This window comes from Archocentrus centrarchus, chromosome 7 (genome assembly GCF_007364275.1).
Source record: "Archocentrus centrarchus isolate MPI-CPG fArcCen1 chromosome 7, fArcCen1, whole genome shotgun sequence".
NCBI classification, from domain to species: Eukaryota; Metazoa; Chordata; class Actinopteri; order Cichliformes; family Cichlidae; genus Archocentrus; species Archocentrus centrarchus.
Window position 1 is genome coordinate 18,690,020 of NC_044352.1, and position 15,482 is coordinate 18,705,501.

The window sequence follows — 15,482 nt, forward strand, 5'->3', positions numbered from 1 at the left end:
ACAAACATTTTAGATACATAGATTATTTGACACACAGAGAGAATTTCCTCACTTAAAAGTGGTGAGACAGACCTCTAGTGGTTTAAAGTTTGCACGGCAGCCGTTAGAACCTGAGGAGTCGGTGGCTTGCGAAAGATTTTTGAAGTGTAATCTTGAGTTCTGGTCAATGGAGAATGATCTCATTTCTTTCTACTAGTACACACAAACAGAGCAAAAGACTGTCCTATTGGTGGGACATTAGTGCCAGTATCAAGGAAGCATTGTGAGTCCACATCTGACAGACATCCACATCTGCTCCCCACCCAAACCCACCCACCTACACATACACACAAGCATGCTGCTTAATGCAGTGATCCATCTCTGCTTCTTACAGCGCTCCTGGTCCTTTGCTGACTCATGCGGTGTGACAATGGGGTTTTCCACAGTAACACGAGAAGTCGCTATACAACCGGCCCTTTATTCAAGAAGTGCACTGAGCCACACAGCTAAACATCTCAAACACAGATCTTCTATATTCTTGATACACGCAAAAACACACACACACACAACATGTTTAAATGAACAATAAATGCTATGTCTCCTTGACAAAAATCTGCTGATGTTTAGCGCTGGCTGAACTTCATGCTGGGCGTGCACATAGGCTCCTGAAGGTGAATGTGTGTGGGCGGATGTTTGCGTGCACATGCCTCAGGCGCACTGTGCTTCTCATTAGTCCTCCACACCACTTAGAACAAAAGGTGTCCTGAATTTAGCGCACACGCAATAGCTGGATAACCATGCCACTGTGTATATATATATATGTGTGTGTGTGTGTTTTCCAGAGGCTATAACAGCAAGGTTACAGCACGACCGGAAACAGATGAGCTTAACAATTAATGGTGTGAAGCCAAAATAAACCACAGCTGTCTGTTTAGCTCTAAAAGACTTTATATTTCCTGGTGAAGAGAAATGAAACATTGTTCAAAAACAGAAGATCAAGTATAATATGTCCAGAAAATCTGGATTAAAAAAACATTTATTATTATTATTTTACAGTTGTAATACTATACATGGTTTAATCAAATATGTAGTATACAGAGTGCAATATATATAGAAACAAAAATACTTCATTTCCATCTTTAGAAAACCTCAAAGATCTGTTCATTCTGTAACTTAAAGTTTTCAGAGTAATTTAAAACTGTTCCTTCAAAAGTAAGACTGCAGAACAAAGTGACTCCTGTTTGAGCAGGGTCAAATATTGTTCCAAAATGAAGATACTATTGAAACATCAAGGCACAAAGGGTAAACAGTATCTCAGCTCAAAAGAACAACAACTTTTCCTTATGCAGGATTTTCCATATTGTCCTTAAGCAATGAGGTCAGGACAGAAATGGGGTCTTAATCCACGGTTTATCAGATTCCTATAGTTTGTGTGACTATGTGTGAATAACGGAAGACGAGACGAGTTTCAGCGACACTTCTTGGTCATTTGTTCCATATTCACTGATGACCTTTCTGTGCATCCTCCTGATCTGGCGATCTGTGCCCCTGTTTCCTCCAATGAAGCAGGAAGACTGAAGGAAGAAAAGAACATTTTTAAAAAATATTTGGTTGTTACTTTTTTATGTTCAGCACTTGGGGCTGTCACTGAAAAGTGCATTTGTAATGCGTTATATTACACTGTTACCACGGCTCCTAAGTTAATTTGGGCACTTGACTAGAGCAGCTCTCTTAAGGAACCATCGCTGCGGATTCCTGGCCTGTGAGATCATAGTTCAGACTTACACATTCAGTTCACAAGTTCATTTGAGATGACCAGTTTCACTAAATAGCTCTATTTCCATTAGATGGCGATGATTGTACCCTAAATGTCGAAAGTCAAAAGGATAGATAGCTCTTATCACCCCTAATGTCCAACTGCTTAATGTCAACTAAATACATAAGGAAATTCAGTGTGTGTGTTTGTGTGTTTAAAAATACTCGACTGCTTGGTGAGGGAGGGGCAGGCAGATGTTATTTTGAAGGCTCACATTGCATCTTAATTATGTCCTCAAGTGAGGCTGGTTTGTGTCTGTTGCCGTGTAGTACAGGCGGTTGACCATAGTAAGAAAAAACACAGAGACGACTCTGACTCAGTGGAACATCTAAACACTGAAGTGGTACTTGTAAATAACCTTCAGCATGAGCTTAGTGTGAGTGCTTCTCAGTTCTGTGTCACCTCGTTCCCAAGAGTCTGGATGTTTTCATTCCATCCAATGACTGTGCCAGCTTGTTTGGTGGTTAGCGCCTTTCAAACCACAGAAAGGAAACGAACTGTTGAGTCAGGAGTTTTGTTGTCATGAGACATCTGGGCTTTTAAATGCCAAATGTTTGGGTTGAAAAAAAAAACTTTGATATTTGTACCTATACACTGGAGTAGAGTTTAGCTGAGGCATTGACTTGGGATTCACTACCAGTTTCAGTTGCTGAGAATGAACTTCAGGATATTTGAGCCATGGGAGGGTGTGGTGCTACCCTCTCCAAAACCCAGATTAATAAGTAAATAAATAACACAGCTTTCTCACACCAATAAATCACATTTTGATGTCTAGCTATTTCAGCTCAACCAGAGGACAACTTTGGATACCTTCATCAAATCAGAGCTCCTCATCTTCCCCAGTGCTGCCCAGGTGTCCTGTGGACAGGTGCCGATTTCTCCCGGTCTGCACGGCCTGTAGGTTCTTATAGCGCACCAAAGCCAGAGCAATCTCTGCGTTCCACGCCGTGCCGTCCTGCGGACACCGAAAGTCAATTTCCTTGCCCGTAACCATTACCACGGTGAAGTATACCAGCCCTCGCTTGTACTCCACACAGTCCACAGTGGCCATACGCTCAAAACGAAGTTCCTTGGCTTTGGAGCTCCACGCCAAATCCGTAGCATCACCGCCGCCGCCGCCGCCTCCTTTGCAGTTGTGCAAGCGCAGCCCGTCCTCAGTGAGCACGCAACGCTTCTTCTTCCACAGCTGGAGAAGCCCGCTGCTGCGCTTCTCCAGCAGCCCGTCTCTCATCACTTTGGCCGAGAACGACATGGCCCCGCGGAGGGAAGGTCTTCAGTACAAAACTCTAGACAAGTGATCCTCAGCAGCGGTGTGTTTCAAGATGAATCTGTTAAATACACATCGCGTGTCTTACCGTATCAACGTCCCTCATGAAAACATACCGATCGGAGTTATAGCATATGATGATAAAAACATATATCTATGTCATAAAGTTTGGGAATATAAGACAGCGCTCCGTCCTGGTTGGTAGGCTGGTCTGCCTGGATATGTTTGAACATGCCCGGCTCCTGTCTGGACCTTCTCCCCCTTCAACTAGCAGCCCGCCTCCTCCCCGGTGACGGCAGGAGAAGATTGGGCTGTGTTTATGAAATTCCCAGCTTGAATGTGTGCGTCAGCGTGCGTTGCGCGCGCGCAAAAGAAAGCCAGGCACAGCGAGTGCAAGTTGACAGTTGCGTTACAGGACGCTGCAAAGCAGGCTTTTTATGTGTTATGTTGTTGGCCAGTGGTGGAGAGATTGCTCAGATCTATAACGTGGCAACATATACTTGGGCTTTGCAACTCAGCTTACTCAAGTAAAAGCACAAACATTGCTGAAGTACCAAAAGTAGTGCAGATGGCCCATTTGAGAATAATGAATTATAATTACGCATACATGAATGTGTTCATGTTTAGCCTGTCCGTGTTTACTGCTGCAGGTGTCACTGACAAGGATAATTTATTGTTGGTTAAAATAATACATCATAAATTATTCGTAGATTTAATTCTTATTTTTCTTCTTCCTCATCTGCAAAGTAACTTGTAACTAAAGTTATTAAAGTGAATGTCGTGGAAAAAGTACAACATTTGCCAGCAAAATGTAGCGGAGTAGAAGGATAAAGAAACAAAAATGAAAATACTCAAGTAAAATACAAGTACCTATTTTGTTCACAACAAGGGTAAAGAAAAATACAGGTAGGTGGGTTTAGGCCTTACCTCCTCCCACTGAGTTCGCAGTGCACCTGTAGAAAAACCTGCTAACACGCCTTTCTGCGCGAATGAATAAACTAAAATTATGCTGAAACTACAGTAAGCTCTCCTTTTTAAGCTCTAACACTCCTTATTAAAAGTTGTGTAATCTTGTATCTGAGGGCTGGAATGTGAGTGGGAGGCATGCTGGATAAAGTTGGATAAAGAGTTCAAACTGAAGCTTCAGTGACTAATCAGTCAGTCACTGATCATTACTTTCTGGAAGCAGCGTCTTTACAAGGAAGGGCTGCACGCAAAGATTTCCACTTCTGATGTTGCCGTTTATCTACAGATTTCATACTATAAATACAACATTTACAAGTAGTGAAATAACGACGGCAAATACGTTTAATTAAAACAACAAAACAAAAACTAATGATTATGTTTCCACAAAACTTCAGATCTCCGCTGATTCCTCTGAGCTTTCACTTCCCTTTATAACCTCTGTGGGAAACATCAGTGATGGCATTCACCGGTAAATTCTTTCTGCCTTAACAGATAAACTTTGTCGTATCTGTGATTCCCCAATTTTAGGAGATACTGGCCTTAAATAGTCCCAGTGTGTGGTGTGTCATTGTAGTGTTATGAGAGGAATGGATGCAATGCATCCTCTACGCTTCTGATAACCAAAACAGAAACCATCAGCTGGGATACTCCACCTTATACACAGACACAAACTGACGGAGGCAGTTTCACTTACCAATAATTTAAAAAAGACACTAAATCAATTTTCTCTGCATTTTATTTATGATCATGCTGAAAGCACACCTTAAACACGGACAATCTGCTGTTACATAGACAGTTGTGTATCTTATGATACCCGAGACTGAAGTATTGAGAGAAGAAAAACTACAATACTGCAACAAGAGGACGATCAAGTTCATTTTGAGCAGAGTGTAAATGACCAATGCAGTTTTACATCGATATTAATGTGTATTAAATGTGCATATGTGGCAACACTGACTGTGGTAACAGCGATAGTATTCACCTATGGCCTATGGGATTATGAAGCTTTTCAACGGTAGTTTATAAAAGCAGCTTCCTATAAAGCGGGTCTATAGATATAGGTTGCCTGCTCCTTGCAGGAGAAGCCGCAGTAATCTGGAAATCTGCTGCTGAAGATTCACGGATTCCTACTGAGTGTGCGCCAGCGCCCCGGCTCCAAGTCCATACCCAAATCCCTTGGGACCAAAGTTTTTGCCGTAACAACCTGTGGGAAGCAAAGGTAATGCTATTAGACTCCACGCTTTTGCCATCATCACCACATCCTTTAGACAAAGCTAACTTACTGATAGCTGATAACTGCTTAGCTATATCAGCTTTGTGTTAAGTGTTTGAGTTCCGTCTGGCAAACACAATATTCCTCGATTTAGTGCCTCACAGGGACCACAGTTCCTTCTGGATTATAGGTAGAAAGGTTTTTGACTTCCCTCTAAAATGCTTTTCAGGGAATGCTGACTTCCGGATTTACAGCCTCAGCCACAGATTGAGTTAGCATTAGCCCACGCCCAAGTGTACCAATTAGCCACGTTCTTATTAACAAATTAATTTTACATACGAACAAATTGAATAATATGCTACTCCACAGCTCCCATGTCGGTTCTTCCATATACAGACCTTTGAATTTCTGCACCCACTAAATGCCCAGTGTAACTCTTGTGTCCTGCTCAAGTACATATTCTGTGGCATATGGTCGACTTATCTGTCCTGAAACTTGATCTCAGTTTTTGCCACTGTTAGGTCACAAAACAGAATAAACATTTTTTTTATTCAGTTTAATTCAGCTCAGTTTAATCCAGAACCACTTTGTTCCCAGGGTTTCACATTAGCCCATACTGCGTTTCTGAAAAACATGTTCCTCTGTTGGGTTTTAGAGTTGTGGATTACATTTATAATACACACCTACAAAATATTAAGACATAATAATAAGTATGAATATGAGCCCATGATCTTGTGTTCACTAGTTCACTGCTTTTTATTGGACTTTACACTCAGTGGCCACTTTGTTAGATACACTTGTTTAACTGCTCTTTAACACAAATATCTAATCAGCTAATTACATGGCAGCAACTCAGTGCATTTAGGCATGTAGACATGGTCAAGATGACCTGCTGAAGTTCAAACTGAGCATCAGAATGGGGAAGAAAGGTGATTTAGTGAATTAGACCCGCCTGTCTGGCACCAAAAACCATGCCATGTTCAGAGAATTTCAGAAACTGCTGATCTACTGTGATTTTCCCACACAGCCGTCTCTAGAGTTTACAGAGAATCCTCTGAAAAAGAGAAAATATCCAGTGAGCAGCATTTTTTTTTTTTTTTTAGGAAAAAATGGTTTGTTGATGCCAGAGGTCAGAGGAGAATGGGCAGACTGCTTCAAGCTGATAGGACGGCAGCAATAACTCAAATAATCACTCGCTACAGCCAAGGTAAGCAGAAGATATCCATCTCTGACTGACCTCTGTCTCACACCTGTCAACTAAGAACAGGACTCTGAGGCTACAATTTGCACAGGCTCAGAATTGGACAATAGGAGACTGGAAAAATGTTACTTGGTCTGATAAGTCTCAATTTTTGCTTTGACATTTGAATGGAAGATCAGAATTTGCTGCAAACAACATAAAAGCGTGGATCCATCCTGCTTTGTACAGTATCAATGGTTTAGGCGGCTGCTGGTGGTGTAATGGTCTGAGGGATATGTTCTTTGCTTACTTTGGGCCCATTAATACCACTTGAGCATTGTTTAAACACAACAGCCTACCTGAGTGCTGTTGCTGACCACGTCCATCCCTTTATGACCACAGTTTCCCTATCATCTGATGGCTGCATCCAGTATTACAATGCACCATGTCACAAAGCTCAAATCATCTCAGACTGGTTTCTTGAACATGATCGCCAGATCTCTATCCAATAAAGTAAATTTGGGATATGGCGAAATGGGAGATTTGCATTGTGGATGTGCAGCAGACAAATCTGAAGAAATTGTGTGATGCTATCATGTCAATATGGACCAAAATCTCTGAGGAATGTTTCCAGCACCTTGTTTAATCTGTGCCATAAAGAATTAAGCTTTGAAGGCAAAGGGGGATGCAACCCAGTGCTGGCAATGTGTCCTGGTGAGTTTAGATATTTCCCAGCATTTACATGTTACTAATTCACAGTGCATGTTGTGAGAGGGAAGGTTCCCAGAGTAACAGGTGAGATTACTTTTTCACCTAGTAGCTCATTCAGTAACTATACTATGCGTAGTTGGTGTATTTCATTTATAGTAAGGGTACAGATCTTGTCTTGACCAAGAGAGCCTTTCAGAGTCATACTACTAAATATGCTGTCATTGTTTCATTTGTTGCAAGAGATCAGCTGAAATCATAAACTTTACAGCGTAAATGTTTTTGTGCACAAAAACATTTTCCCCCTAATATTTGCATTGTGAACACCAGGTGACAAATATAGCTAACTGCTTTAGCGAGAATGACATGATGTGCAGATGTGCAACACCCTTTACTAGGTCAGTGCAGTCTGAACTGTGGAATTAAACATTACAATCTATCAAGAGATGAGTTAGATTTCTACAGTCATGGCCAAATGTTTTGGCAGTACAGAGCAACTCTGCATAAATTTAATTTATTTGCTTATAAATGTCTTTGACACTTATGAGATTCTTATGATTGTTCTTCACTGTATCATGGAAACATGTAAAAAAAAAATCTAAATAAAAAATGAATCAGCAAAGTGCATAAAAAACAAACTTTTCTGACAAAAAGGTTTTGGCTGTGACTGTAATGCTGAAATGCTGAATCAATTTTTGAAATAAATGAATGATTACCAGAAGTGTGTGTGTGTGTGTGTGTGTGTGTGTGTGTGTGTGTGTGTGTGTGTGTGTGTGTGTGAGCCAAAGCAGCAAAAATGTTCTCATAACACTGTATTTGTCACACATATCTGAAAATATTAGCGTAGCATACATTTTTCTGGGTAAGTGCACCCTCTGCTGTATTCTAGTGTTTATTATAACTCATTTGCCCAATCACAAGACACTAACAAAAAAGAAAGAAGAAAACAAAGCAGTTCATTTTTAAACCAATAACCTAATTTAAAATACTTTTTTCTTTCAATTTGTTGAAATTGTGCATATTTAGTATCCCCATCACCTGTCTTTCAAATGTTGCCTGAGCCTGAATGCATCTTTCCTAAATTTTAATGGAAGAGACAAAATTAAGAAGATACATTCTAAAAATATACAACCTGTAAGTCTATATTAGGTGTGGTGCATTTGTATGGTTTGAGAGTTCAGTGAGTGTGTACTGAAATATAGTTGGAAACATATCTTGTGTTAATTGTGACAAAACGCCATTGACCCGTGGGAGCAGTCTGCTATCATATACAGGATTTCTGTGGGAATATGTAGCTGTATGATCTTAATTTTTGCCATAGACTGTATGTGAAAGATGGATGTAGCATAAGGGTCTGAAAAGTGAAGCCAACGTGGAGGTGTCTTAAACCTGCATTCTTTTTAAAGGCCAGCAGAGGGCAGCGAGTCCTGTGGTCTGGTTGTATAGAAGTCTATGGCAGAGAAATTTTTACCTTTGCAGTAGATTTCTCCATCCTTATCAGCTAGTGTGGTTGATTCAAGGCTCTTCCCACATGTGGCACATGTAAAACATCCAGTCTTATGCCATGCCTGTAAATATATGCAAACTTTGTTATAAAGTGGTTGTTTTTTTGCATGCATACACTCGTATATGTGTGTGTTTCGCTTACACTCCCTGCTCCAATCACTTTCTCAGCGGCATAGACAGCCTTGCCACAGCGAGGGCACTTGTCTGATCCTCCAAACTTCTGAGCTAGCTTAGAGGGGTTTGGGTTGGTGGTAGGACAATGGGGAGCAGGTCTGGAGGGCAAAGAAGGCCAAAATGTGGGTAAGGAGCCTTAAAAAGACATCAAAAAGTATGTTTGCTTGCGTGTTACTCACGCTTCATGTTTAATTCCCAGGGACTCTCCTTTGTCCATGCTGAGGATTCCTGCTCCCTGGCCATACCCGTAGCCTTTTGGCCCATACTTCTTACCATAGCATGCTTTGCAATAGATTTCATCCATACGAACAGCAACAGTTGTGCTGTCCAAATTCTTCCCACACACCACTGTACAAAGAACACATGCACATTATTATTGTTTCTCATATCTTTATCCTTTTTGTTGAGTACATTTGTGTGTTTATATAGGCTCCAAACTGTTTCCTATTAAGGAACACTTCTGCTGGAGAAACATGTTTTCATCTAAATTCCATCACAGGAATGCTTGATTATGATGCAAGAGCACAAGTAACTCCAAACTCCATAAACCCACTTTTTTTTTCAAGCTTCAAGATTTGAAGTTACTTTTAATTAAATCTATTTATCTGAGCTGTATACTTATGAAGGATTTATAATTTACAAGAGATGAATGCCTGCATTTTTTTCAGATATGAGGACCAATCAAAAGGTTTTGTCTGTCACTTTCAAGTCTGTCTCCTTTTTGAATTCCTGTGAACATTCCAGCGATCCTGCTACATTTGTATCACTTCCAGGAAATCCTGTTCTCACCACTTACACGTGCATATAAGCAGTTTCACCATGCATCTCAAACTTGTGAACAAACACCAACTTGCTGACCTAAGCTGACCCAATCTTCATGTTAGGGATCATAACCCAGACACAATAGACAACAAGTCAGTGTAATCCTAGTGCCGGTTCCAAGCTTGGATAAATGGGGAAGGTTGCATCCGGAAGGGTATTTGGCGTTAAATCTTTTCTGATCATCAAGAATGAGATTTCGTGAGTTGACAACAGCTGCCACAGGTGCTGTTGATCAGCAGGGTGAATAACTATACTCCTGTTTGGGCAAAAACAAAGGATAGGGTGAGATGGAGGCCGATCAGCTGTGGCAACGCCTAAAAGGAGCAGAACTAGTGAAGAAAGCTCAGACAGACATCCAACAGTGGTCTTCAGTGTTACAGCCATCAGTGTCCAAGCTGGAAAACATCAAAGACAGGTGCACCACTAGTAGTGCGACTAGGACCGCCACTTCTTTCTCTTCCCCAAAATAAAATTCAGGTTGCAGTTTATACAGTGGACTTCCAGGCAAATATAACAGGAGTGCTGGAATCATCCCAGAGCTTAAAAAGAATCAGGGAGCTGACCCAGAATAGATAGAGTGGATAGAGGTCAAATTGAAATCCAGTATGTTCTTTATAGGCCAAGTTGCAAAACTTTTTTTTTATCACATGTCGTAAAGAAACAGGATTCTTCTAGATTAGTGGACTCTTTTCAAGTGCGAGTCCTTTGAGAATGAAAACATTTTGCAATTATAATGTTATAGTCAGCAATGTAAAAACTGGATTTTATAAACATACAAGGCTTTTATATTAAATTGGCTAATCCACTGATCTGCAGCTCATCAGAACAGTAGTTAGAGTGAAAGAGGAACTGGTCAGTCTAAGGCTCAGTTTCCAGAAGACAAATAAAAAAAACAAAACTAAACAAGATGCAGTGCAAATATGGATTAACCGTCTTTATAGCAGGCTGTACCTAACAGCTGCTCTACCTCCCTGTCTGCGAACACAGATGACTAACAGTTAACTTAAGGTTAATATTACATGTGCCTGTAACAAGTGTCAAAAGTTCACTGGGCTCCACATTGACAATCAGAGGAAACAGCATTCGGTCAACTCACTGCACAGGAAGCAGGACTTGTGGAAGCTCCGCCCATCACAGAGACACTCTTCTGCAAAGTAAACCGTCTTTGAACAGCGGCCACACTTGTTTCCTCCACCCAGTGGCATCCTTTAGTAATGCATGCAACATGGACAGAAACACACACACACACACACACACACACTGATTATTCTGATATGAAAAAAGTCAGAGTCAATGAGTCAATGAGTCAAAGATTAAGCATTTTCACCAAGAGGGAATATCAAACATTTGGTGAATAAGACCACAGAAACACCTGGAAAGACACTGAAATCACCTTTATTTTTATATATAATTGATGTGTGGAAAGGGCTCTAAATAGAAAAACAGATGGGTCAGTGGACTGTTAAATTCCTTTATACAACCATCAAGGAAACACACATTCTTTCTGTTTTACGAAACCCATTTAAACAGCCATATTTGGTTGCCTGTAATTTTGGATTCGTAAGGCCAGGCCTGGAGACTGTAATTTTATTCCTGCCTGTTCTCTGTGGTTTCTATAAAGGACGATCAACCCAGCAGTGGAAAATACTAGAAGAGTTCTTTTCTGTTAAAGGGCAAAAAATGAAAGGTTTGCTTTCTTTAAAAAAAAATGGAAGCAGTCAGTGTGGAAGTAATGCGAAAGCATGACTTTCTGAGGAATTTTAAAGCCGATGGCATGTGAAAAATCCCGGCATCCAGTCTATCCCAATGTGTTCCCAGCACAACCCTCCCTATCAGTTCTTGCATATCTACTTCCTCATTCCTGACTGTTTAAAACCCTCCCTCCCTCCCTCCCCTCTGGTCATGTTTCACACCATCTCCTCCTGCCTGTCTCTCTCTGCATCACCTCTCCAGACTGTACCTCATATCCTCTGTTGTATGTTTTTATTAGGCATGAAATATTTCAATAAAAACCTACAACTGCATCAAGGTCAGCTTTTTTCTTTTCCAGCTTAGCTTACTTAGCACTTCTGGTCATATTTCCTGTTTTTTTTTTGTTGTCTTTTTTTGTTTTTTTTTTTAAAGATGACTCACCCAGAAAAAAACAGGCAGTACCACGTTTCTCTCGCTCTATTTAAAATTTAAAAAAGATTTAAGAATAGCTTATTGCTTATATTTCCTGTGAATATGCGCTCATCAAACTAGTGCAGTTTTCTTAGATGTAGCTGTTGTTTTAGAAGGATATTATTCCAGTTTATAAATTGTATAACTTATTCATATAAAATGTATACATTCACAAGGATTCTTGTTTATTAAATTATTTTGCACCCTATTTTTCACATAACCTTTAAAAGTGCTACTATCAATGCGAACTAATGAATGCAAAGTCATTATTAAAAAAAAGAGTCTGTGCTGCTTCATAATCACTGATCTCTGGCTTTGCTTTTTCAGTTTTAAGTTGAGGGTCGCTCATGGTGTCACAGTTTGAAATTGAAACAGTTGCTCACAGTCACTCACAAAGACACCACTGGCATAGCCACAGGAAGCTAAACTGCATAAGGTTTAGGGAAACAGCGGTGAGGCAGAGTACTGGCTGCGTGGCTCCAAAGAAAGTGAAAGGTCTTCATTGTAAATGTTTATATTAGCAGGGCAGAGTTTAGCTGGCATTTTCAGGATAGAAGAGTTTGCGTAGTTTTACGGTCCTGTGACATTCATGAATTCCACTTAAGCCAGAAATACTGGGAATGTTTTTGTACCAAGCAGTGATGGAAACATTTTAAAGTTTTCCAGCAGCCCATCTAGGAAACTATGACTTGAAATCTCTTCTAACGGTCCACTAACTCTTTTGTGTCATTTTGGAACGGAGACAAGCGGCAGCGGCAGACGTGCTTAGAAGCTTTTGTTGTCCAGCTTCCAGCTTCAGGACCAAGTATGTCAATGAGAAGGTGAAGAAAATGCAGGTGAATTATATGATCGAGGTTGTTTAGATTTGAACAGGGCTGTTTTTGCTTCTTATAGCCAGTCATATTGTAGCACTGATAAGATGGAGAGGAATGACGCTTGGCAGCTGTCAGTTTGACCACAGAGGGGAATTCATAGATTAGTGGGCGAATTCTCAGTTGATGGATGAAAAGGTTATTGGAAATATCACTTCCTTTACTGCATGAGTATTTTAAGTGTCTGCTAAATGAATTGCACCGGGCTGAATTCTGGTTCATGCTGATTGCGCTTTCTCTGCATGTTTAGGCCTGCAAGGACCCGTAGAACTGAGAGTGCTTTAGTGAAGGAGCAGTGAGGAGTGTAAACTCATACAAATCAGGAAGTCCACGGACAAATTTAATGTGACAGCATGTGACATCTGAGTGATTTAGGCAGAGTTTAATATTGGTGAGAGTTTAGTTGGAACTTACTGTGCTGTATTTATTTTATTATACATTACTATCCCTGGCTTGTGTTAATGTTTAACTGCTCACTTTAAAACCTGCTAACACTTTTTTCTAATGGAAAAAAAAAAAAAGGTACGTTGTGGTATTGTGGTATCATGTGTGTTGCAAGTGTTCTTCCCATCATGCATCAGCAGAATAAGAAAGCAAACAAAACAGAAGCAAACAAAAAGCAGGATCCATAATCACTCTGTAATCTAAAAAAAAGTCATTACTTACCTGCTATGAATAGGTGCTGTCGGTCAGTGATGAAGGGCAGGAAGACGTTTCAGAGGTAAAAATAGCGTTAACGCAGTGGTGTGGTCTGTTCAGGAAACCAGCTGTCCACAGCTAGATGCAGTAGCTTTAAGTATGCAAGAAAAAAGGCAGTCCTGAATCAAACTTTTACTGCCAGCTCCTGTGTTACTATACTCAAGCAGAGTGTTGGTACGTTCCTCTCCGCTGTTGTTCCAGATGTGTCGAAAGGGAGGAGCTTCTGTTTTTTCTGCTCCAGTCTGCAAACGTAGTCTGTGTTGAGGATCAGGGGAGTTTCTGACTTACTCTCCAAGTGAGAGGGAGACACAGTGAGAGTCAGAGGTGGGGTTGAATCTGGAGTGAACTGGGATTCAAAAGCTTGCACAGCGGAGAGATTTTCTTGTTGGTTGCGCTCTGTGTTTTGCAACTCTCCATTAAAAGTTGCACAAGGCCTGACCTTCATGTTGTCAGAGACGGCCAACAAACAGTAAAACCTGATACTAAACTGTGTGAACTCCACATTGTTTTCACACCTTTGTAATATAAATGTTATAAAAACATTTACCTACTCTTATTATGTCGTAATAAGAGTAGGTAAATGTGACCTTCCAGCTGAATGCACAGAGAACTCTCTTGAATGACTGTGTTTGTGTTTTCTTGCTTTTATGACTTTTTTAAGCACTGTATAAAATTTTTTTTCGACCACTCTTCATCTTAACAGCCAGTAGATTTGTTACACTGTTTAACTACCTGCTCAGAGGTTAACCTTTAACAGATAATCAATTTGAAGTGTCAAGTGGGGAACCAACTGTGTTTTTCCTCTTATACAGTGAATATAGAATAGAATAAAATAGAATAGAATAGAATGCATAAACAGAATGTACAGTGAGGTTGGAGGACCACTCCTGTTCAGTGCCATGCTGTAGAAAGTCACAGGATCAGGTCAATGTGATGCAATTTCAAAGTGATTCCATTTTATTACCAAAGCATTTAATGACCTTTAGGCACCAGCAGCAAAAGGTCACCCTGATATGTTTAATGGATGAGAAATAATAGAAATAGTCTCAAGCAATCTGCAAGCAATCTCCAGCTACAAAGTGACTTTACTCTACTGCCATCATGTGGTCATTGTGAATACTAGTATACTGTATGTGCTTTATAATCGAGCTGTGACGTTGTATTTGTTGCAATAAAGTGTTTGAATTAATTTAATGAAAGTTAAGTAGTACAGTCAGGTGTTTTAGAGCAATTTTTTACCACAGTTGACACAAATCATATTATTTTTTGTTATTCATAAATTTTTGAATAACACATTAAACACAAAGGTGGTCATACCACATCTTGAAATTTTAAAGAAACCGATTTAGATCTGCACTTAAATTTAATGGCTTTGTCTTTTGTCCATGCTCCACAGAGAGACATATAAACCAACTGCTATAATCACATTACCTCTGCCTTGGCTTTTACCTGGGCAGATTAATTATAATAATGTGGGCATTCCCTTTTAATTATGTTCCGAAATCATATATGGCCCAAAGGGAGAGTGTACTAATTTAAAGAAAGAAGCAAAGCTCAAGTGGAAGCCACTTGAGTATGCATGAGGAGCCTTTTAATGAGCCATTTCCTGTTGGTGGCATTTGGTATTGGCATATTCCATGACAGGCAGTGTTAATGAATGGAGTCAAATTCTTTCAGTTCCCCTTCTCCATCAATCTGAAGGAAAATGGAATTTGTTCACGCAGCATGGATAGAATAAATTAGATTGATAAAAGTCCAGAGCATCAAGTGACAGATTAATTAATGTCTTGTGTGTTGACCTCAGTTATACTCAGTACTCACGTTTTCACAGTGCCACCGATGTCGAGTTCAGGGCAGCCTTGTATTGTCACATGAGTAGTATTCAGCAGTCTTCTATATGTTATTAGTTATTGATTTAATCATTTGGTCATTAACATCTAATAAAAATATGGACCACGGTAATCCATTATTGTCCTTGATGTTAAGGTTATTATAACACAAGTAATGGATAAACATCTAATGCCCTCAATATGAGACTGACAATATTTGTACTTGACAAAAAGCTTAAATTGATCAGTTATCAAACTGGTGGTATTTATATTCAGACTTATGACTTT

General features: G+C 40.0%; 2 protein-coding genes across 2 annotated transcripts; both read right to left on the reverse strand.

The window, feature by feature from the left end:
* Positions 1-979: 979 nt before the first annotated feature.
* phlda3 (pleckstrin homology-like domain, family A, member 3) lies at positions 980-3,425 on the reverse strand. Its single transcript, XM_030733294.1, has 2 exons — positions 2,606-3,425; positions 980-1,553 (listed from the first exon to the last, which is right to left on the reverse strand). The coding sequence occupies exon 1, from the start codon at positions 3,045-3,047 to the stop codon at positions 2,616-2,618; it is 432 nt and encodes a 143-aa protein (XP_030589154.1). The 5' UTR covers positions 3,048-3,425; the 3' UTR covers positions 980-1,553; positions 2,606-2,615.
* A 1,321-nt stretch (positions 3,426-4,746) lies between these two features.
* csrp1a (cysteine and glycine-rich protein 1a) lies at positions 4,747-13,691 on the reverse strand. The gene is made up of 6 exons (XM_030733288.1): positions 13,333-13,691; positions 10,728-10,837; positions 8,989-9,157; positions 8,778-8,907; positions 8,601-8,697; positions 4,747-5,232 (listed from the first exon to the last, which is right to left on the reverse strand). The coding sequence occupies exons 2-6, from the start codon at positions 10,834-10,836 to the stop codon at positions 5,156-5,158; spliced, it is 582 nt and encodes a 193-aa protein (XP_030589148.1). The 5' UTR covers position 10,837; positions 13,333-13,691; the 3' UTR covers positions 4,747-5,155.
* Between the last annotated feature and the right edge of the window lie 1,791 nt (positions 13,692-15,482).

What these genes read in the sequence shown, in the direction of transcription:
- csrp1a (XM_030733288.1), bottom strand. Translation starts at nt 10,836, where the DNA reads ATGCCACTGGGTGGAGGAAACAAGTGTGGCCGCTGTTCAAAGACGGTT. An exon ending in CTGGGAATTAAACATGAAGC is followed by an intron (nt 8,908 to 8,988) that starts GTGAGTAACACG and finishes TTTGCCCTCCAG; the next exon opens with ACCTGCTCCCCATTGTCCTA. An exon ending in AAGTGATTGGAGCAGGGAGT is followed by an intron (nt 8,698 to 8,777) that starts GTAAGCGAAACA and finishes ATATATTTACAG; the next exon opens with GCATGGCATAAGACTGGATG.
- phlda3 (XM_030733294.1), bottom strand. Translation starts at nt 3,047, where the DNA reads ATGTCGTTCTCGGCCAAAGTGATGAGAGACGGGCTGCTGGAGAAGCGC.